General features: G+C 37.9%; 1 protein-coding gene across 5 annotated transcripts in view; it reads right to left on the reverse strand.

Moving 5' to 3' along the window:
* Positions 1 to 752: 752 nt before the first annotated feature.
* Positions 753 to 24,865, reverse strand: part of ARB2A (ARB2 cotranscriptional regulator A) — a 428,932-nt gene continuing 404,819 nt past the window's right edge. For 4 of the 5 annotated variants that reach the window (XM_059418237.1, XM_059418238.1, XM_059418239.1 and 1 more), the window contains one exon: positions 753 to 6,733. In XM_059418237.1, the coding sequence (XP_059274220.1) occupies positions 6,591 to 6,733 (143 nt within the window). In that variant the 3' untranslated portion in view covers positions 753 to 6,590. Of the gene's footprint in view, positions 6,734 to 13,580; positions 13,699 to 24,865 lie in introns of all 5 variants that reach the window. The other variant, XM_059418235.1, reaches the window with a different exon arrangement.

Consider the following 24,865-nt stretch of genomic DNA (forward strand, 5'->3'; position numbering starts at 1 on the left):
TACCAACTCATTTTGTTTGATAAAATATGCTAAACTTTATTTATTTGTTTTTACAGATTCAGTTACGAGGAATTTTCACCTCGAGGAATCCACGACCTTCACCAAACAGCAATCTCTGGGGAGGTAGATGATGGGGGTGGAGCAGAGGGAGTATAAGCAGGTGAACATTTCAGTAATGCAGTAAGAAGGTGAGATGTGGTGATTGTGGATAGTGATCCTGATAAGCAGATGTTTAAGATTTCAGACTAAAAGAAAAAGAAAATGTTATTCATTTGTAATCCAACGTTGATTAAAAACTTGGGAGAAGTTAGTTGTTCACTTGAAATAATAGGAATATTTTAGGAAATTTCTAATGCCTGACCTAAAGATCTCTCATCTTTGTTCAAGATAAAGAAGAAAATACTTCAAAGCTATGTAATTCTTAAACTTTTTCCCTCAATGTCTCTTTTTTTCCTAATGTTTTTCTTGATGGCAGTCAATTGCCTAATAATGAAACTGTTAATATATTATTACAAACAGATCACTTCAAATAAAAGGCAATGCATTATATGCTTTTAGTAGTGAAATTCATACCTAAGTCCTTTTGCAGTAGGATTAAATAATGCACCTGGTATATTCCTTAAGTGCCTAGGTAAAGACATATTCTTCCAGAATTTTAATAACTCCAGAACAAACAGTCACTCTCTGCATGTGTCTCTATGCTCTATTGTATTTCAAGTCTGGCAGACTGCCTACAAACTAGACACCAACAGTTTAAATCAATTTTTCTTTAATGAAATAAAGCCAACCTTACACACGAATACACATTACATACAAACAGAATTTACAGACACCAATGAACTTGAGGCATTTAAAAATATTTATTACAATGCCTTCAAGAATTTGAACATAAATTTATTTAGAACAGGTTTACAAACAATCCTGGTAACCAACATACATTGAGTCCCTACTATGTAGCAGGCACTGCAAAGACTTACATATACTGTATATAATGTTTATTTCTGGTAGGATGGGTATACGTACCCCTTGGATGGGTGTGTATATGCACATGTGTGATGTATACACGCACACATATATGCATATATACATTTTTCCCTATTACTTCTTATTTTAAAAAACCCTGAGTTATCTCAAAGAAGGAAATCAACTTTATAGTCAATTGTAGTTAATGCAGACTTCATTTTGACTCTTCATAATTTGACCAATAATTTTTTTCCTCATAGCATGGACAGTACTTAGAATTTAAAAGTTTAGTGTTCCAAAAAATGCTGCTCTTCTTAAGCCACTTTGAAGTAATACTAGTGAGTCTAAGATCCAGATCTACATGTTAATCTCTAGTTTTGCCTTCAAACAGAATTCAGTTACAAAGAACTCGGAAAGATTTTGAATCTATTCAGAAGAGGAAAACTCTTTAATTTTCCAAGGAGTAAAAACTCCCCAAGAAACTTCATATAGCTTCTTAGATTTTGCTTAGCATACGTGATAAAACATTGATTGTTGCAGTTTGGTGACCCATGAAATTTGGGGGTTAGTTTTCTCTTCAGACCAGAGCATATAATTATGCAAATAAAGAGCTGTCACTGATCTAGTGAAATACTCACAAACACATGCACTCTGAAATTGGACAGAAAAGTGAAAATGGTTGGTGATGTGATGGTGCCATGGTTTGTTTTCCTGCCAAGTTTCTATCCAAGTTCATTATTCAAATTGTAAACTTTAAAAAGAGACATATCATTCTTGGGGTGTTGGTTGTCTTTTCATTTCAGATTCTTTGTATTGGTACTGCAGGCTGGTTACAAAGTACAGTTCAACATTATTTTACCTATGACAGTCTCCCATATTACCCTATGTAATGGCCAAGGAAGAAAAGCTGAATGATCTAGAAAGAAAGATGCAAGTCCTCCCTGGATTTCTTTCTAGAAACATGTTTCATCTCTGGTTCAAACAGAACTCAACCCAACAATACAAAGAATATAGTGAAATGCTGCTCATAAATCTCAAGGCAAAGGGCTGGGAAAAGTTGCCTGGAAGGCCTCCTGGATTAAGTCAAATTTCCATTTTCAAGTTTTTACATTGAAGGGAAAAATACTGGTCTCTGCATGGTATCCACTTAATGGTCAAACTTTCAGGACGACTTTCTCCTATCTAGCAATTAAAGCCCACTATATAATATTTGGTGACTTTAACCTTTATGGTTCATTTACAATTACCACTCTCTAAAACCTTTGTGCTAAGAATTAACAAGAGTTCTTCAATCTAACCATGCTCTTTGGCATCGAGGTCTCCCAATTCCAAAGTTACCACTGCATAGGCTGTTGCATAATTTTAGATGTCATGGAGAGCCCCACTGATGAAATCTGAGAAGGCTCATGTCAGACCACTGACTGCTAAAGACATCACTACATGAAAGATCAGTGGTGTGAAACTTTAAAAACATTGATCCAAATGAATCAATTAAATCAACATTCATCCCTCCTAAGTGTGAGGTTTAAAACTATCATTGTTGCTTTTTTTTTTTTTTTAACTCTACATAGATTTCGAGATAAACGTTGGAATGCTTTGATGGCTACTTCTATTCTCGAATCTCCGTTAATCGACTTTGTGCTATTTCCCTCTTTTCAACATCTTCCACTTGGTGTACATTCTTTACTTTTAGTACAGTGCATGACAGTTGCAATGCTTTAAATCTAAAACCGCCTAACAAAGCTGACGCTTTAGGTAGGGTAGCTTTAAGCTCTGTGAAGTGTTGATTAAAAACCCTTTCCCAGACTCAAACTGATCTTTTTGGAGATTAATAGAATATTAGATAAAAGGAAGAGGAACAATTCAAGAGACTCCCACTCAGTCACTCTATACAAGGAAGGAAGGAAGGAAAGTATTCAATTTTTGAAAGGGAGTACCTCCTGGAGTCTTTTATTTTATATTATTACAGCCCCTAATAAGTAATCATAAAATAACCACCACTATTATCCCCCCCTTTTTTTTGCCACCCATATTTCAAAGATGAGAATATCTCACATTTATTTAAAGACATTTTCCCCTATAGAAGCATGGGGAAAGTTTTTGAGTAATTTTTAGACTTTCTGTGATAGTAATCTTTCTTAAATGAATCACAGGAACCTGTCAGTTTACAGTTATAAACTATGATTTAACAGGAGACACACATGTGTTTGGATTGGGACTCCAGGTAATCCAGAGAAACATGTGAAAAAAATTTAACTTATTAGCCCTGATAATATAGTTAACATATTTTGTCATTCAAACTCTCTCAAAGGAGTTAAGAAGGAAAAGCTGTAAAAAAATGTAAACACGATATTTTCAGATTAGATGTAACACATCATGGACCTATATAGGGACTTGGGAGCAATGTAATGTCACCAGATTCCTTTGGAAAGCACATTTCTTTACAGTATATTAACAATGGGTTCAAATTTCTCTGTAGCTAAGGATATTTCAGATATTAAAAACAAACACCTTAAAAAAATGTTGGCTTATAAAAAAAAAAATGTTGGCTTTGTGAAAGGTCCAAGCCAAACAGAAAGTGTTCAAGTGAAGTTAGGATGTTACCTTACAGCAACAGTAATAGTAATAAAAGCAACTATACGGTTTAAAATACTGATGAATGCTGTTCCTTCATTCTTTTTAAGTTTCTGCTTTTATTAACCTCTGTACTGTACACAAATAAATGAACCTCTGAGCAAGAATAATACGCCGCTGCTTGTTGGGAAAATTGTTTTTATTTTAAAATGGTAAACAGAAATATATAATATATATGAAACTCCTGTGCTTTACTTTTTTTTCTTTTTGTATAAACAATAATGCAATCTAGGTCGATGCACAAGGCAGAAACTTGAGAAAACAACAATTATTACAAATAGATTTTCTCCCCCCTTCAAATATCCATGAAAACTTTTAACGGCTGCATGTTTAGATACCTTTTTAAAGTTCTAAAGCCAGTATTTTGAATCTCAGATTTATCAACAACTCCTTGCTTCCCATTCCATTGCTCTAAGAACTGAGTATATAATTTTTTAAAAAGTCTACATTCTAACTTTAAGCCTCTACTCTCCTAAAAACCTGTCTAAAGAAACCAAAATGGCTAGAAGATCAGAGCAGAAATACTGTTAACACTTGTCACCTCCAAGCAGGCGGGCTCCTACCAACTGATTGTTGTTACTCCAAGAAAATTGAGGTGGAGGATATTACTACATTTATACCAACAGACACATAATCAACAGGTTAAAAAAAAAATCTGTACATTACGAGGAATCTTATCACTTATCAGTTGGCGGTCTCGGATGGTTTGCCTAGCTCTCTCCGGGCTGCTGCAGCTCAGATCCACAAGTAGAAATTACATTTGCACAACTTAAGTTTGCAAATAGCCCTCTATAGATGGTTAAACAAGGCTAACAACCCAGTAGTTTTAAAGTATTAAAGGCAATTAAACAGTGATTCACTCTAGTTGCTAGTAAAGGTTTTCAAAAGGAGAAGTGAGAAAACCGAAGAGAAGGAATAAGAGTGATTTGGTGTCTAAGCTGAGCCCATTTACTTTGCTCTAATTCAGGTGCATAAGCATCATAAATTTAGCACTACACAAGTGCTGGGTAGAAAAAAGCAATAAAATTAGTTTTTCTGTGAATACTTTCATATAGTCAAAACACCACACAATTTATAACACTTTGAAAAATATATTCAATCCGCATCAATTTTCAAATCCTCTCAAAGGAAGGTACCATTATTGTATACAGTTCACCTTTGCTTCTAAAACAGAAAAGATTGCAGACCAACATGCTTGACGTTGTTGGAGTTACACATATTAAATTATCCAGGTGTGGATAAAATGACGTTTTGATTTTTTCTGTGTTGTTTCTGCTAAAATAATATCAAAAGATATGTATATATGACCACTGAAAAAAGATCACTTTAATTTGCCATCATTAAAACTATAAGAACAAATTACTGTACTTATATACCAAACACAGATATTACCAGTTTCAAAACTTGCTGAAATCGGTTCATAATATAAAAACATTTTATCCATGAGGTGGTTATTTTAAGTTATTTTTTTCTGAGACGTCAGACAGTTCTAAGTCATTTTGGGTACATTTTATCATGTCCTCAAATAAGGCAGGCATATTGTTGCATATACTTTAAAAAAGGATGAAAAAATATTAAATTCAGACCCTCATCTGCTAGAAACAGAATCTTTACTAGGTAATTAAATTCAAGTAATTAAAAATTGATAATGTTAAGATTTAATATTTGAATTTAAAAGTCAGCAAAATCTTAACTTATTTCACCTCTTGTATTTCACAGTGTTGGCCAGATATTATTAGCAGGATTAAAGTAACTGTAGAAACTGTAGGGCAAAACCCTAGAGAGGAAATGGGACTACTAAAAATTATGCCACTGTATTGAGAGAAGAAAATCTTTCACACCAGGTCTTTCTTTCGCTTTCTGTGGGAGCAGAAACCTAAAAGAATCATTTTAGCCCCACTTGGCCTTTCACGAGGAAAGGTGGAACAGCACACAGGTTCATCTTCCTGATGACAATAAATACCATCCCGAACAGGGTCTAACTCCATGAAAGCTCAGGACAGTCGTTCTGGTTAGGGTTATGAACAACAACAACAAACTTTCTCCACATTAGGATTTAAAAAGCAAAACAAGTGTGCGATCTGAATTACAATGCCACTCAATACACATTATACATTTAAAAAGTAAAGTCAGTTCTAATGATAAAGTTGGAAATTCTGTTGGAAATGGGACCTTTCACCCTTAAAAGATTTGCGCATCATTACGTTTTGGTTTAAACAATCTCTTCTGAAATTAGAGACTTGTGTAAAACCTCGTATTCAAATGGCAAGGGTTTTCAGCGGTAATGTGTAATGGGTACTTTATAGATTTCTTACGCAAAGTTTTTCTTTAGGTCTTGAAATGAAAATAGATTGTTAGAGAACAATTTGCACTCCCAAGGCGACATAGTACATCACGGCATTCACGTTCTGAATTTAAATTTGGCTTTTCTGAGGAGGTTTGTGGGGAACTTCCTTTTAATTAGGGGGAAAAAAAAAAGAGGCGTAAGAAGCTCTTCGGCGAAAACCTAAAATGTAAGTTTGAAATCTAGAATAAAAGTTTGCTTCTGTTCGGAGGAAAAAACCGGACATGATCGAGGGGGGCCGGGGGCCGGTGCAAGCGGCGGCTGCGCTGCAGCGGGCGGTAGGACCGCGCAGACGCCGCTCGCCCCGCAGCGCCCGCGCGGGCTCCGTCAGGGCAATTAGAGGCGCGCCGGCCGCGCCGGGCAGGGCGCTGTCAGCCTTAATCTGCGCGCTGACGGGCAGCGCGAAGCCCGAGCTCAGCCCGCAGGAAGCACGACCAGTGAACCCATATTGCTTTGACAGTTGCACTCATCTAGAAATAATGCAAAACGCTATTTAGATGTATATATCACGACCCTGTGCTCTAGGAAGAAAACAATCTAATGAGGGGCTGGGAGTCTGCTCGCCGACAACAAGCAGTTAGGAGACGTGTGGATGCATGCTCGAGTGTGGTGCCTTGGCTTCCCCTCCCCCGTCTCGCTCGTTCTCCTCTTACAGCTCTTCGTGCTTTATTCTGTGGGAGCGCCGCGTCAGAGCCGGCTTGAGGGAACTGGTCTTTGCCTCAGAGGCTTCGGTAAAGAATTTGAAAATGGACGGGAAGCTCTTCCAGGAAGTTAGCTCGTGACGGTCGGTGCCTGCAAAACACACAGATTCGGTTACGAGGTGGCCTCGCTCGGTGCCAAGGCACAGGCCGCCCGCCTTCCGCCCCGGGAGCCCGAGCCCCGCCCTCGGAGTCCCCGTCCCCCGCGCTCCGGCGCCCGCTCCGCCACCGGCGCGCGTCTGCAGGCCCCTGGGCGCGGCCCCTCCAGGCCACACCTGCGCCCGAGGGTTCACTCTGCCTCCGCGGCCGAGGGCTGTCTACGTCCGCTCGCTGCGCTTCTCCGCCCGCGGCCCCCGGGCCCGCCGGAGACCTCCGCAGCCTCCCGCCCGAGGCCCCTTCCCGCCCCTGAGGGGGAGGACGCGGCTGGGACACCCCCCGCGGGGTGCCCGAGGCGCGGCCAGGCGGCCCCAGGGCCTCAGCCCCTCCGGGCCAATCGAGGCGCTCGGAGGGAAGGGCCACTCCCTCTCCCGCTTCGAAACCACCCACTTCCCCAGGCTTCGCGCGCGCGCGCGGGGATTGGTTTCCCCTGCGCGCGGAATCCGGCATCTTCACCCATCCGGGAGCACCCACGTTTCTCCGCTTCCCAAGAGAATAAAACAAATCGGATTTTTCTTGCCTCTCTCGGAAGCTGTGCCGTTAGACATAATTTGTCTCAGCGAGGTCACCGCGACCAAATTACATGGGATGCTTCAGGAAGGTTCAGATTTTTTTTTTTTAAAAGACTGTGCCTAGAACTGTCCTAGGAGGCTACATTTTAAAAGATTTTAGGGGCCAGTTTTAGAAAAGCTAAAAAAGTCTTTCCAAGCAGTGAGTACAAAAAGAGCATCTAGGCCTCCTATTTTGTCAGGAGGAATTCAACTTAGAAAATACAGGTTTAGTTTGTCACTTTACAGGGTTATTTTATTTTACCACAGCTTCTTTCTGTTGATGTACGGTGCTTTTCAAGTCAAACCTCCCTTCAGTTTAACATAGGCAAAAAACAAAACAAGCAGACAAACAAGCCCCCCCCCCCGCAAAAAAACCAGTGATGTAGTCATAAGAACAGATGAGGATATTAATCGGTTTCGACTCCTTGTGATAACATATCATTTTGCCAGTCTCTTCAAAACAATTTTTTAATTAAAAAATAAAAATAATAACGAAGACTCTACCATAGAAATAATGAGTGAATAGCTTTGAAACAGTTGAAATCACTTCCTAGATCACTCAATTATGCAGAGAGATACTGCCTGGAAGTCTTGGGATTCAGGGCCTCTGTCTGATACTTTAACATTGTTAATGATAATTCTTTAGTCTGTAATAGTAGGTCATTGCTATGGTTACTCTACAATGGTGCAACACTTTGCTTTCCCCTTCAGCTATTCGCTGAGACCTGGTAACCACATTTGTTGCCTAGCAACAGTTTTGTGACAGTATCACAATCTGGGAGTTACAACAATAAGGATGCTATGGCTGCAGTCGACCAGAGAGCAGAAAGCTACAGTCTGTGCATGGGACTAAAATGTGGGAGCTGGTCCTACCAGAAAACCCCTCTCTTAATGGGTGCCCTCACAAGGATGCTTTCCATCCTCTTCTCCTCTGCAATTTGGCCTTATGAACCTGCCCTGAGAACTACGATCTAGTGTTGAAGTCATATCCTGAGAAATATCTTCCAACACTACTGTATTCAGATTAAAAAAATGAGGTCATTTGCTTACCCATTTTGGGCAAATTTCAATGTTACTCATTGGGAGAGAGAGATTAGTATAGGTTTATCCTGGCAAATCCTAAAGTGCCTAACTTGATTTTGACAAGTCTTCATAGAATTTTTTGGGGAAAAATTATATATATATATGCCTGCCCTCATCAATAAGTGTGCAAACTTTTAAGTTCTTTAATATATATGTAACACCCAGGTATTTATTATTATATTTTTCACTGATTTATTCATTTGACAATCTTAAAGAATTCTTTTGAATTTGGAGGCATTCATATTCTCCAAGCCCAAGTAAGCAGTTCTAGATATGCTCAGACAAACCTACTTTGGGTATATTTGAAAGGGGCCTAGTTTCTAGATAGGTTTATGAAATTCCTGTTCCTATTTCTATGGTGCTTGCAAATCTAGTTTCATTTCAATAACTAATTGCACTTATAATAATAAGATACTTCAAAACCAATTGTATTTCTTCCTTTTGAAAGACTATTCTCAGATGCATACTACATGGCAGCACACATCCCCAAAAACAGTAAGAAAGAAAGAAAGAAAGAAAGAAAGAAAGAAAGAAAGGTGTTAATTGTCTTCTTTTCCTTTCTCATTTCCCATGCTTCCAGACTGATTTGGCATTTCCTCCATAGTGATCACACTTACACTTACTAGTGTTACCAAGGCTATGATCAATTTGTAAGCTTTCTCAGGGAATTCTTCTCATAATTCCTCCCAACCCTTGAAAACCAATTCAATCTAGGAATCTAGAGGGACCCAAGGAGTCAATGGTCTGAAGCAATTTTAACTCCTTTATTTTTTTCTTTCCTGGTGACAATCTTTCTGAAGGATGAACAAATTTCCCTGGTGATAAAATCACTACAAAAGCTTTTTAGATTTAGCTTATGATGACTCTCTGCTTGATTAGTCCTGGGTTGAAAAGACCAAAGTCCCTGAGATAACTGAGTACCTGCACTGGCTCTCAACATTTACCCCTGCAATTTAAGAGTATAAATAATGAGAATGTGTGCTCTATAAGAGGGAGGGAAATCGGTGGGAGTAAAGGTAATAAGCAAAGTGGGTTAGAAACTGAACTACAGAGAACCGAGTAGGGGTAGGAGAATTCTTCCTTAATTAAGGAGTAGTAAAGTGAATATTTTATATAAAAAATGGCTTTTAGAATTTTTTGAAATAGGTTTTTTTTAAAAGATTTTATTTATTTATTTAACAGCGATCACAAGTAGGCAGAGAGGCAGACAGAGAGAGAGAGAGAGAGAGAGAGAGAGAAGCTGGCTCCCTGCTGAGCAGAGAGCCAGATGCGGGACTCTATCCCAGGACCCTGAGATCATGACCTGAGCCGAAGGCAGAGGCTTAACCCACTGAGCCACCCAGGTGCCCTTGAAATAGGTTTTTAATAATTTTATTAAAATAGTAGTTGGAAATTAGGTAATTGCATATCCACCTGGGGCTACACATATACATTTCAAGAACATGTCTGGAGATCCTTTTCAAAAAGTCAGAGCCAAAGTTCAATGAAAATATTTACAAATTAATATGAATATCTACCCATAGCAATGCTTAGATTATGGAAACTTTTGAGAGCAGCTTTCTAGTAGTTAAAAAATACACCATTTAAGGAGAAATGATTCAATCAGGACAGAAGCACTAACCCATAAAAGTGGAAAATTCAGGCTAGTCAAAAAAGCATCCATTTATTGATAAACTGCAATGATGTGTAGGTAATATGGAAAATCATTCAAAATAACAAAACTAACCATGTTACTTGAAGGATATAAACATGATTTTTAGTTTTTCCTTTAGGACAACTTTATCCTAATCAAAAGCTCCTCTTTTTAAGGACAATGAACTTGTTTTCACTTTCAGACCCCCACTTTCTTAATCTAGAGAGGTTCCCATATAGGAGTAAAGGGTTTCCCATATTAAATACCCACCATGTTCATAGGGGAAGCTTTTTGTATCTTTCTGAGATTGGCAGTCTTGCTCTTTCTGGATAATTCACTTTGGGGGCAAATTCAGTTTCCTAATCCATGGAATCAATTCAGTATCAAAATAAAAAGTACAGGGTCTCAGTGTTTCATTACAAAAAAGTGCCTTTGTTCAGTCTCAATAAGTGATTCTTAATGTGCATGGTAGTGGCTTCTGGGGCATTTAGGAAATTTATAGTGATATTTTTGGTGGTCAGGATGGTTGGTAAGAACTATTGGCATTTAGAAGAAGACCAGGGAAGCTGGAAATCCTGCAGTTTGCAAGGCAGTAGAGCACAGTGAAGAATTGTCTTGCACCCCACACATCTTCCTTCCTTCCTCCTCTCCTCCCTCCTTCCCTCCCTTTCTTTGTTTTAAAGATTTTATTTATTTATTTGAGAGAGCGAGCTGGGGTGGGGAGGGAGAGGGAGAGGGAGAAGCAAGCAGACTCACCCCACTGAACAGAGAACCCCACATAGGGCTCAATGCCAGGACACTGGGATCATGACCTAAGCCAAAGGCAGATGCTTAACCAACTGAGACACCCAGGTGCCCCCCACATCGTTTGCAAACATTCCACCAGCTATTCATGTAGTTGAAAACTCTGTTTATAATTATATGGGATTAGAATTTAGATGTGTTTAACAAATACTCTCAAAGTACTTTTGGCATCATTTGAACATACACAGAATTTTCTAGGAATCCGACTACCATGTAAATGGAAGGGATTTTGTACTTTATGTTGTTCAAAATATTAATAAGCAAGAGTGGTTTATATAATTACCAAGAATGGTTTACCCTATGAAAAAAATCTCATCACTGATGGTATCACTGCCCATGAAAGTTGAGTCACCAATAAGCACACCCGCATCAGCCCGCATTTGTAGCTGTTGAATCCGTGGTGATTTTATGTACAGGACTAAGTAACTGACTACTGTTATTATGCCTTCTTATGTAGAGTTTTTAGAGCACTTAAAATGTTGATATGCATATTATTTTTATTATGAGTTACTTTTCTTTTATTCCTTCTATGTGTTAACTAGAGCAATTATAATAATCTAGCTATCTTCTAAGTAGGTGGATCATGTTATCTTTAGAATTAATTTCAAGATAATAAAAGTACTGTGTAACATTTGTTTTAATGGGAGGTATTTAGATGATCAGTGTCATCTTAAATCAAAATGAATAGTTAATTATTTTTAAAATTATATTATAGATTAATTTCCCCTATAATCTGAACTCCACTCTATCTCTTTTAGCCTATACAGCGCAGAGAATGCCTTTTATTTCTCTCAATGTTTTTTCCATAGATATTGTTTGTCAATGATGTTATTCACTGCGAAATAACCAAAAGGTAGGGACAGGAGATCCTCCATAAAATACTACATTGAGGGCGCCTGGGTGGCTCAGTGGGTTAAGCCGCTGCCTTCGGCTCAGGTCATGATCTCAGGGTCCTGTGATCGAGTCCTGCATCGGGCTCTCTGTTCAGCAGGGAGCCTGCTTCCCTCTCTCTCTCTCTGCCTGCCTCTCCGACTACTTGTGATTTCTATCTGTCAAATAAATAAATAAAATATTTTAAAAAATACTACATTGAATATTTATTCTTTACCTATACCTGTTTAAAAAAAAATGAACTGTAGCGAATTTCAAAGTCATAAAGATAGCACAAATGGTCAAAGGGATCAGAAACTTAAAGTATGAAGTATGAGACTGTATATCCTATGAGAAAGATCAAATTGCTAAAATGTGTCATTTGTTTTCCCCAAAGACTATATATTTTGAAAAAAGTGTCTTGTAATGGAACTGAGAAAGAGGGAGGCTACATTTATATAATAGCATTTAGAAATTAAAGAAAAAATGGTTGGAAATAGCACTGAGAGTGGAATGCTCAAAGAATAGGATAAGAGAGAAGAAAACATTGCTGTATCTTCTGTCTTGTCTATTCCCTGTGATGACTTCAATCCAAGTGTTTCTTACAAGTCTGCCTTGTCCACACTCCTCTTCACTTGATCTTAGTGCTTACATATTTTTTGGGCAAAAACTATGCCAAAATATGCTAGTAAGTTAGCAGCCAAAATCCTGATGTTTACTTTGGCAGATGTAGACTAGTCTGAAGCTGTACCTCATTTTACGCTGTAGATGTCTTAAAAACTTATATGTAAATAGAATTTCTGTAAATAGAATTTCTTTAAAGGAAGAAGTGGGTTAGTTACCTCTTCAATGAATCTTTTAATAAAGTCATGAAATGTCTGGGAAAGCAAATAATCTTCCTTCAAGTGATATTACACACACACATACACACACACACACACTTACACACACACACACACACACACACACTGCAGACACAGACACTACACACACACATACAATTTGCCAGAGATGAGGTTTACTAATATAATAATGGACAGTCTAAGTTCTCACCAAAGAGATAATTTAGAAGAATTTCTTGGTCAGCTATTTGCTATTCTAATTATTGCTTGTCGCCTTATTTTACATGGTCCTAGACCAAAAGGTCATGGAATAATTTCAACAATCTATGCATAATTTACATTTTACGGTCTGGTTTGGAATAGGGAATGTAACTGTTGACAGAGTCACTATTGAATACAAAACATAATTTTTATGTCTTTGTTTTGGGGCATGGGAAACTAGCATGTGATCCCCATTCTCTCACTGACAATCTCCAATTCCCTCCCTCACACACAAAAAGTTTTCCTTTTTAAAGCAATGGGTAATGAAACAATTTTGTTTCCTAAGATAAAGGGGAAGAGGAAAAAAACCTAGAAAGATATGAAACATTAATATTAACAAGATAACATGTCTATGATACCTTCAAAATGACAAGGTTTGATTTTAAAAATTGATCTTTAACAAGAAAAAGGAATATGGGCAATTAGGAAGTAATGAAGACCCTGTCAATATAGCTATGTTGATAATAACAGGTAAGGGAATTCTTGAGAAAATCTAATTTATAAAAATCAAGAGGTCTGTAATATGCATTATTGAGTCCCACTGGGATTAACTAATGAACTTATGAGCTCACCAGCAGTTATTTTTAGAGAGTTATAAAGAATTAGAGAAATATCAGAGCACTGAAAAATAATGTGCCTTCTAAAAAGAAATAAAACGTAACTACTAAAATTCATTTTAAAATGAATTCTAGAGCTTCTAAGGAGAACATCATTAACCACCCCACCCCCCCCACAACTTACCAATATTTGGACAGAGAAGGGCTCCTAATGGAGACTCTCCCAAGTTAGAAACCGGAAGTGTGAGACTCAGCCACTGCTGGGGGATGGTAAATGGAGTGGGGTGGACTGTTCACTGTGACTGTGTGACAAAAGACAGAGTAGCTTACTAAACATGTTGCATTGTCTTGTTAAATTGTGTAAGAAATAGGCAAATCTCTTTCCATTGTATTGAAAATGCAATACTGGTTAAAGCTGAAATTGTTGAGGCCTGAAGGCAAGTTGTCAAGCTTAACTGGAAATAAGAGACAGGCTGAAACAAAGACAGAAACTCAGTGGTAGAAACTTTTGAGTCACTTGCAGCTTCTGGGCATCCTGTTCTTTCCTTCAGCTTCTTTTCTAGATCTCTCATCTTTGGAAGAGGAGCTGGAGGTGGGGTGGAGGGTGAAGTGGGGGGTGGGTATGGCACAGGACATCTTAAGACCCAGGAAACAACTCTGGGCAGCCGGCTTACTCTAAGGCAGAGCAGACAGCCTGCAGTAGCTGTGGTTCTCTGGCATTACACCTAGAAGACCTCTATTTCGAATCAACTGCCTAACCAATAAAAAATGAATAAATATATTTTTATTGCTTCAATTGCCTATCAAACCCAGATAGCTGGTGTTGAAGTGCTTTCTTTGGTTTTAATTCTTGTCCCATGTACTACTCCTACTATTGCCATAAGGCCTGACCTCCAGGGATACTGTTTCCTTTTAAAATTTGAGCGTAGGTGTGGCAAATGCTCCCTTTTACCAGTTTCCCTTTGTCATTTTCCAAAGTAACTTTACTAAGGGATTGTAAGAGAATAGAGCCCTGAACAAAGGAATGCACAGAACCAAAAATATAGTTATTTATGTTAAGTATAGGTTCCTAATTCTATTATTCCTAACACAATCATCAGCGAAGAGCTTTACTGGAGTCCTTCCTTCCTTCCTTTTCTTTCTTTCTTTCTTTCTCTCTTTCTCTATCTATTTTCTGGACTCCATTTTATTTTATTTTATTTTTAAAAAGGTTTTATTTATATATTTGGCAGACAGAGATCACAAGCAGGCAAAGAGGCAGGCAGAGAGCGAGGAAGGGAAGCCGGCTCCCCGCAGAGCAGAGAGCCTGATGCAGGGCTTGGGGCTCGATCCCAGGACCCTGAGATTATGACCTCAGTAGAAGGCAGAGGCTTTAACCCACTGAGCCACCCCTGGACTCATTTTAAAACAACGCTCTGCCAAACAGGGCTGGTACCACCTGATAGGTATCTTGTCAGGCTTCCCTTTCTCCTGGCTTTTCTGTCTGTTACTAGAAGATACCTATGACTTACAGCTGCTAGTTTCACTCTGCAGGTATGGGGGAAGGGGAGGAGCTAGAGAGAGTAGAGGAAGTGAGGGAGAAAGGGAAAGAACTGCAAAATACTTCCCTTATTTCAAAGTCAAACCAAACCAAACCAAACCAAACCATTTACTAGTTGAAATATTCTTTTGTGGTCCTCCTCTCTCAATCATGGAGTCTACTCTAAATAATATACATTTTTAAAGATTTTATTTATTTATTTGGCAGACAGAGATCACAAGTAGGCAGAGAAGAGAGAGAGAGGAGGAAGCAGGCTCTCTGCTAAGCAGAGAGCCCGATGCGGGACTCGATCCCAGGACCCTGGGATCATGACCTGAGCTGAAGGCAGAGGCTTTAATCCGCTGAGCCCACCCAGGAGTCCCTAAATAATAATATATTTTGTGGACAGACAGTTTTTCCAGAGATTCTGTGACTGATTAATTTATACATTCGTACATGTATTTATTGTTTGTCAGGGACTATTTCTTGGGGCTGAGGACGCAGTGGTGGACATGATGTCAAAATGCCCCACTCTTACAGAATTCATGCTAGTGCAGATGGTAGATAATAAACAAGTAAACCAGTGAACATGACCATTTCTGAGAGTCAGAACACTGTGCAGAAAACACCACAAGGGCATGTGAAGAGAAAGAGGAAGGCATAGAGGTGAGATGAGGGGAGACAGTCATCAATTTAGAAGGGGTGAAGACTTCTGACTTGAGACCTGAATGGCAAGGCAGACAAAGGTCTAGGGGCAGAGTGCAGCGGCCGAGAGAGTTCTGGAGGAGCGGGAGCAGGAGCAGGGGTTCTGAGGAGGAAAGGGCTTCTCACAGTTGAGGAACTGAAACACTAGAGTGCTGGAGCACTGTGGGTCAGGGGGAAGTGGTAGAAGACCACTTGGGCAGCTCCCAACCCATAGAAGGCCATAGTGAAAGGTTTGGATTTTATTCCAAGTGCAGTGAAGGGGCTGTTTGCAGAGTTTTGAGCAGAGGAGAATGAAATCTGACTTATGTTATAAAAAAAAATACAGGGTGATAAGTGAATGGTGAATGGATTATGGGGAGTTCGATTGAAGGACTACATTCATCCTGATTGCATTTATCGACTCCACCCACCTCTAGAGTATTCTCCGGGGCACACTCTTCTACACACTTCGGAGTATAAAATCCCCTTACTGCTAGTTCACATAAATAAATTAATGATATAGTAATAGTAATATGCAGTAAGAGTTGAAAGAGACTAATAAAATAATATTTCCAAGAACTGAATACAAAATGGAGTTGAACTACAAAAAGCATTTCCCTAACAATTTTGCCCTTGTGATTTATGCTGATACCTCTGCTTTCTCAGCCCTTAGAAGTACTGTTGTGTGTGGTGGGAAGGTACTGGGAGGGAGAATATGCTGTCACAGCATTGCATTTCTGCAAGCAGTCCAGAGGAAAATGCTGGGCTTACTCTCCATGCAGGCATTTCCACTGAGTTCTTCATTTCTATGAATGGACACAACATTCTCTTAACTACTCCAGCTCAAAGCCTCTCGGCCATCTTTCATTTTTCCTCCTCCCTTGTTTGTGATCTTCTGATCCAGTTACCAAATCTTGACAGCAAAGTTTTTCCAATCTCCTCTCCCTTTCCAATCCCTCTGTTATCACTCTAGATTTAATGATCCATCATTTAGGTTTTTGAACTTTCTCCTAACTCATTTCATTGCCTTCAACCTCTCCTTTATTTTGTACCTGACTTGCTACCAGATGAAAAACTCTAAAGTATCATTTGTGTCATATGCCTCTTTCTCTGTTCAAAAATATCCAACAGTCTCCATAACCTATTAAATCAAGTAGAAATTCCTTAAGGTTTTCTATTATCTGGCTCCAGGCTTCTTTTCTCAGTTTATTTCCCAATTCTTCTGTAAGTATCCCCTATCCTCCAAGGCCCTGCTCAATTGACATTTTAAAAAACTTTTCAGAATCTCACAGACTGGACATCTGTGATTCTGAAGTTCAGCCAGAGAAGAAATTATCATTGTAAAGTTCTGAAGAGGCTGCGGTCCAACTTCACTCATTTTTAATGCAGATTGATAAATATACCTTATGTTGAAGTATATGTTAGCTTTTGGAGTTAAGAAAGAAATTCCTTTAAAATTGGAATATAATGACAGTTGGGCACTCTATAACTAAAAGCTGAAGGAAGTTACAATGTTTTTCTTGCTCTCTTCAAAAAACTGATGAGGTGATGATCCACAGTCCATTAGCGACTAGTTGATAAGCACTGACAAATACTCAAGTATCTTCCAGATCTCTTTAGCTAAAATGTTGTGCTTATCTAGTAAATACAATTTGCCAGCATCAAAAAGGGGTTTAGATAAGTGTCAGAACTGAGAACTCTTAGAAAATTTTAACTGTAATTATTCGAGAGCTTGTATTCCCAAGATGTAGTTGGCTTGATCTAAATTTAGATGCAGATAGAAACATACCAAATATAAAAGTAAAGACGTGGAAAGGACTCTGGATAAAATTTTATCCAACAGTTTTATTTCATAGGTAAGAAATCTAAAGTTAAGAGAGGTTGTAACAGGCCAAAGGCACACAGACATTTTGCACACATATAGTCAGTATTTACAAATTAATAGGACACTGAAATAGTAAAATATTTCAGAAGATGTATGTCTGATTGCTTTAAGATCCAGTTCAATATTTATTCCTCTAATAAGCTGTCTTTGGTTAGCTTTGCCCCATAGCAGCTACTCCCTTTATGTTTTGGTATTTTTATATAGTGTATACTGTACTGTCATCTATTTGTTCTGTTTAGTTATTTTATGTATGAAAAATATCTTGCTTTATCTCCATATTCTTTGGTGGTGGGGGATAATGCTTCAAAACATTTTATCCCAGAAATCATGGTTGAGGACTAATAGATGTTTGTTATATAGACAACTGCCTGAAACAGAATTCACCAGAAAACTGATGCTTATTAAATGCTATTAAAATAAAATAAAGCATAAAATCATAAGCCTTTTCTGTGGTTTTTGCACTATTTTAACAATAATTCCCACTTTGAAATTAGAGAAAAGGAGTCATACAGAAGATCATGGCAGTAAAAACTCGTGAATTTGGAAAGCAAAGTGCTACTGGTATTCAGAATACATAGATAAACTACTATATGAACTTTTGTAACCACGCCATCCTTTGTATTGTTTTGTCAGTCTTTCAAAAGCAGATACGTTTGTTTTGCAGCCAACAGAAGGAGGAAGAAAGCAGAGAGGAAAGAGGACACAGTAAAGTAATCATTATAGATTGTCCAAGTCACTTAAAATATTTGGAATTATGCTAAAGCGTATAGTCCAATTTGGGGAGAACTGATATATTTACAATACTGAGTCTTCCAATCAATGACCATTATATATTTTGCCACTTATTTAGATCATTTTTTATGCTTCTTAATTAGGCTTTATCATTTTCTCCATAGAGAATTTGAACTTCATTTTTAGATTAATTAAACTATTAAGTATGCTTTTTATTTTGAGATAATTTTGAGATAAATAGATTCATAAACACTTGTAAGAAATAACAGATTCATTCAGTGCCCCTTTTATACTTTTCGTCAATAGTAGTATTGACGAAACACCATAATATAATATGAGAGTGGTCTAGTTTTTTTCTAGTCTTTTACAGCCCTGGTCACTTCTCTGCCGGCCCCTCCCTCACTAATCTGTTCTCCATTTCTATAATTTTGTCACTTCAAGGAAGTTATATGCATGGAATTATACAGTATATAATATTTTGGGATTGGCTTTTTCACTCATCTTAGTTCTTTAGAGATTTAGCCAGATTGTTTTGTATCAAGAAATTGTTCCTTTATATTGCTGAGTAGTATTCCATGGTATGGATGTAATACAGTTTGTTTAACTATTCTGGGTTGTTTCCAGTTTTGGGGTTATTATGAATAAAGCTGCTATAAACATTCATGGACAAATTTTTATGTGCAATAATATTCATTTTTCTGGGATAAATGCTCGAGTGCACATGCTATATATTAGTTACAAGTTCAGTTTTTAAAGAAACTGCCCACTATTTTCCAGAGTCATTGTACCACCAGATGGTCAACCATGTCAATATAACCGAGTTCCAGGAAAAACTTGGACACCAAGGCTTAGGTGAGCTTCCCTGATTTGCAATACTCTGTGTGTCTTCTCACACACTGTTGCTAAAAGAAGACAGCACTGTTTGTGACTTGACTTGAAGAGGCCCACTGGGAACTCATCCTTGGAACTTTCCCACACTGTGCCTTACATGTCTTTTCCTCGTCTGATTTTAATATGTACCCTCCTTCTGCTATACTAGACTCACTGTGAGTAGAACAGCTTTCAGCAAATGATCTAACCTGAAGGTAGTCTTAGGGACACCAAGTTGCAACTGGTACCAGAAGTAACAGTGGTTTTGGGGATTCTAGAAGTTTATATCTACAAAAAAATCTTGCTGGGATTTTGACAGGAATTATGTTAAGCCTGTACATCAATCTGGAGAGAAATAACATCTTTACTATGCTGAGTGACTGAATCTTCAAACATGATATATGTCTTAGTTTTACTTTTTAGTACTGCATATTTGGTGATACTACTATAAATAGACCTTTAAATACTTGTTGTTGGCATATAGAAATACAATTGACTTTTGTATAATGATTTTGTATCCAGCAACCTTGCTAAGTTATACATTTCATCCAAAAGATTTATCTATAGGTTTTGAATATTCTATATAAATGATCATAACATATGTGAAAAACTTCATTCTTTTCTTATTCTTATAGCTTTTATTTCCTCCAGTTATAAATTAAGGAAAACTTTTAAAATAGCCTCAAATATATTTATGCCACTAACTACTGAGATGAGTAAAATATCACATAAGGCAAATTATTATTAATAATATAAAGCTGGCATGAAATGACAACATTTTCTATTTTCATTGATTTCTTGATGTTAGACTTAAAAAAGACCTAGCTCTGTCAGGTCATGTCATCTAGTTACTGACTGTTGGTCATGAAAGCTTTCTCTTACCTTAAAACAGACACTGACAGCTTCTAGAGTATCATTTATGTTCCTAACAATGTGATTTCTTTTCATCCTAGTTAGTAATGTAGAAATAGACTATTTTTGTTAACTTCAACAACCTCCAAGTCTAGAGTTGCCCTCACGCTGTCTGGTAATACCTTAATTTCCTTACTAGTTCTCTTCCCCAAAGATTTCCTCTCTGAGTATCTAAGGAAAAAAAAATCCCAGGATGCCACTGCCTTGCACATGGGAGGAATCTTTAGAGGATCCTGAACTTCTTGGCACAACAGGATTAATACATAAAGAATGACATCTTCTATTAAGATAAAGATGCACTGATTTTAGTTAAATATATATATTCACAAATAAATAAACATAGTAAATTCCTACTATGGACTAGTTTAGAAAATGACATGGAAACATATTAGACAGGACTGATTACTAAATACATTATATTTCAGATAATCAGGATAGGGAAAATTCATGAGCACTTAAAATAAGTTCCACTAGGGACTGATTTATAATAAAGATTGAATAAAACAAGATATGGCTTAATGATTACTAGAAAGAGTTATGAAGATTATTTATAATTATAATCCTTACTGTACTTACACTGAACTTTATCCTAAAAACATTTAAAACTCTAACTGGGCTTTCCATATAGATTTTTGTGCAACCGTCCAGAAGACTTTGAGGCTGAAATCTTTCATTATTGCTCATGGAGCTTCTGAGGAATTAAATTTACTTCTGGGTTTGTAAAAACTTTCTCTTTTGTTTTCTTTTCTTTTCTCTCCCCTCTTTCTTTTCTTTTCTTTTCTTTTCTTTCTTTCTTTCTTTCTGAGAGAGAAAGTGAGAGAGAGAGAGGAGGGGGAAAGGGACAGAGAGAATCTTAGCAGGCTCCATGCCCAGTGAAGCAGGACCCTGAGATCATGATCTGAGCCAAAATCAAGAGTTGGATACTTGGCTGAATGAGGCACCCAGGAGCCCCTAGGTTTGTAGATACTTTTAATTGAGGTGTGAGATGCTGTAATGGATGGAGAATATATTTTACATGTGTTACAGAATTTGACAAGTACATATTATTCCCACTTCTTTGTTTTGTATATTGGCTCTAAGTAACATTATAAATTTAATTATAAATATAATTGAAAGTCCTTTCCCCCAGTATTTACTTTTTTTTTTTTTTAAGATTTTATTTATTTATTTGACAGAGCAAGACACAGCAGAAGAGCGAACACAAGGAGGGTGAGTGGGAGAGGGAGAAGCAGGCTTCCCACTGAGCTGGGAACCTGATGTGGGGCTCGATCTCAGGATCTGGGATCATGACCTGAGCTGAAGGTAGATGCTTAACTGTCTGAGCCACCCAGGCTCCCCCGCTCCCAGTATTTACTTATTTAAATATTTTATTTATTTATTTTATATATAGAGTCTGAGCTGGGGGAGGGGCAGAGAGAGCAGAAGAGAGAATCCTAAGCAGACTCCACAGTGAGTGGGCTCTAGACTAGGATCCTGAGATCATGTCCTGAGCCAAAATCAAGAGTTGGGTGCTTAACTGACTGAGTCGCCCAGGCTCCTCCTCCCCCAAGTATTTTAAAATCAGGGTGAGAATTATTACTTGGATCTTGTTAAAGAAGCAATGGCTAGGCATTATTTCCCAAAGAATATCAAATCTATCCATTGGGTATCATTGATACGTGGAGAGAATCTATTATTTTACTTCTATTCCACAGACAAAATTTAAAAAGTCATACTGATGAAAAAGCCCGTGGATCCACTTGCAAGGTTAACAAAGGTGGAGGATTAATCCACACAGTAAAAAAGAAAGATGCTGATTATTGAAAATAAGATGTCTTTAGTTAGTCAGATTTCAAAGCTTCTGGGTCAATAATTTATATCCATTAGTAGAAAAATGAAGACAGGAAAACTTCCCTTTTTAAAAGTTGCAAATGAAGGAAAACCTACATTATCAAGACAAAAGTGTGTTAGGAGTCCCATTAATAAAGAATGCTATAACCCATATACTAGAAAAATACATTTACAAATTGTGAAAAGAGAGGTTAAAAGTTATATGCCTTTATAGTGATTTAATAGTGAAAAATTTTAATAGTGTCATTATGTAAGAAAATAGTAGCAGAGTTACTTTTGCTTGTTTAATAGTTACTTATCCACATCTGTTATTGAAAAAAGCGTCTGAGATGACTTGTATATATAGGTTATAGCAGAAGAGAAGAAAAAGGAATGAAGAGTAAAAGGAGTTAGAAAAACAGGATAAAGGCAGGGAGAAGGCGAGATGAATACATGAGGCCAACTAGCTTAAAGACATGTACAACTGATGGACGGCGACCAAAATTTGACTGAACTTCCTATTAACCAATACAAAGAAGGTTATACAGCAGATGACGATGCACTGTACCTAGGTGGTAAAAGCAAACCAGGTATGAAGAATAGCTGTTTTTACACTTATGTCCTTAGTGCAAGACTTATGCTACAACACTACAGAGTAACTTGGGAGAAATCACCCAGAGGACATGGAAATAATGTGTTTCAGGTGACCTGATAGTCTGTAATAGTCTGGCTTGTTCAAGAGAAAAATTAATCCCATCTAAAGGAATGGATGGACTGTATCTCCTTTATACAACTCCATTATTTTTTTGATAATTGTATTATCTATATTTTTGCCCAGTAAGATTTGAACAACAGAAAGTCTGAGGTTGTTAACTTCAACCTCCAAGTCTTGAAGTGCACTCATGCTGTCTGGTAATACTTTAATTTCCTTACTAGAACTTGGACGACATTATGTTTGCTATTTTGTGGTCATCAATATGCTTTTATAGCTATCCCAGAGGTTATGAAGTCCAACTAGGTTAGGTGCCCGAACAGATATTTCCTCTACAAGAAATAGGGGCTAAGGGAGTGCCTGTGGGGAAGAAAAGGCCAAGATTTGCTCAAACAAACAAACAAACAAAAACAAAAAACAAAAAACCAACAAAAAACCACTCATTTCATTTTAACTGATGAATAAGTAAATATAAAGGTCCTATGTGGGAGAGCACATCTGTAAAACTTTCAGCTTAGGTATTACTGTAGCTACATATCATTACTAATAAATAGCCCATAGAGGGGTGCCCTGGCTGGCTCAGTCAGTGGAACATGCAACTCTTGGTCTCAGGGTCATGAGTTCAAGAACCATGCTGGACCTAGTACTTAAAAAAAAAATAGCCCACAGAATGTGGAGGATTTTAAAAATTCATTTTTAAGCTAGGAGGTTTAAAGTTGTAGTATGGTTGTAATATGTATTCCTAGTAACTATTATCATCATTAAGAAACAAAAGTTAAGGAGTGCCTGGGTGGCACAGTCAGTTAAGCATCTGACTCTCAGTTTTGGCTCAGGTCATGATCTCCTGGTTGTGGAATCAAGACCCACCTCCGTCTCTGAGCTCAGCACGGAGTCTGTTTCAGATTCTCTCTCCCTCTCTCTTGTTCTCTCTTTCTCTCTCTCACTCAAATACATAAATAAATCTTTAAAAAAAAAGTAAAAATTAAAATTAACTGTTTCCTGTGTTCCTGGCACCGGACTATGCACCTTATCACACTAGTTCATGTAAACCTGGGAATAATTTTTGCAAAGCAGATGGTGCTGCCCTTGTGCTGGTGAAAAACTGCAGTCTGAAGAGGTTACGGTGCTTGCGAAAGGTCACAGTGCCAGTAAATAAGAACATAAGCTCTACAAAGGCAGGGACTTCGTTTTGTTCACCCTTTATTCCTATTGCCTAGGGCCATGCCTGACACCTAAAAGCCTCTGCATAAATATCCCCTGAAAGAGTGGAGTCCAAATGCCAGACTATTAAGGTCTACAACACAGGGTAACTAGGGTATAAGCCAATACTCGATTCCAGTTTAAGGTAGCTGATCCCTTACTTTATTCTTAAAGTAATGAGCCCTACGGCGTTACTTCTTGTTTCAGTAGGTTAAGTGGGAAAAGGAGAGTATTGCTGGTATGCCAATGCAGACTTTAAGACGACATTTGGGTTCAAGATTCTTTTTTCCATTTTCATGCTCTTTTCCTGAGCTGGTAAGCTCAACTAGATCAAAGAATGGGTTTGAATGCTAAATGATTCACCTAGTTTTATAGGATAAATATTCCCTACATATCACAGTACAGACTGGATCCTGTAAAGAGGGTTCAGGAACATTCACAATTACCCTCTGTTGACCAGAGAGGAATAAGACTAGAATATGTGGAAGCTTCAGCAAGAGAATAGCCCAAACTGGAAGCACCTTCTTACCAGTAGGTAACCAGTATACCACAGGCAAAAAAGAATGCAAACATTTAATGCATTTTTCTATTTAATTTCCATCAACATTCTTCTCCTTTCCTCATTGCCTCATGAATTTAATCTTTTAAAGCCAGATGAAAACTTGCTATAAGACCCAGTTTTCTTTTTCTTTTTAAAGATTTTATTTATTTATTTGAGTGGGCGGGGGAGTGGGAGAGGGAGAAGCAGACTTCCTGCTGAGCAGGGAGCCTGATTCTGGGTTCAATTCCAGGACCTTGGAATCATGACCTGAGCCGTGGCAGATGCTTAACGACTGAGCCGCCTAGGCACCCTAGGCCCAGTTTTCCTGGTTAGATTTTTAAAGGTGGGTATTAAACAGAGAAGTTAACATAGGAGCCATGTCACCAAATAAAATGATGACCCATGCCACAGTGGTATGCTATGGAAACAGCTAATTCAGTAGAGAAATAACTACTAATGTCATAGGTTAGCCCAGTATGTTTAAAAAATCTGTGTATCTGTTCTTTCATTATATCCGTATCATTATCTTTTTTGCTAAAAAAGCACCCTGGATGTGTCTTGACTGAGGGAAGACGAGCATTTGCTCTCAGATGACTATTGAAAAA

This window comes from Mustela nigripes, chromosome 12, assembly GCF_022355385.1.
Source record: "Mustela nigripes isolate SB6536 chromosome 12, MUSNIG.SB6536, whole genome shotgun sequence".
Classification (NCBI taxonomy): domain Eukaryota; kingdom Metazoa; phylum Chordata; class Mammalia; order Carnivora; family Mustelidae; genus Mustela; species Mustela nigripes.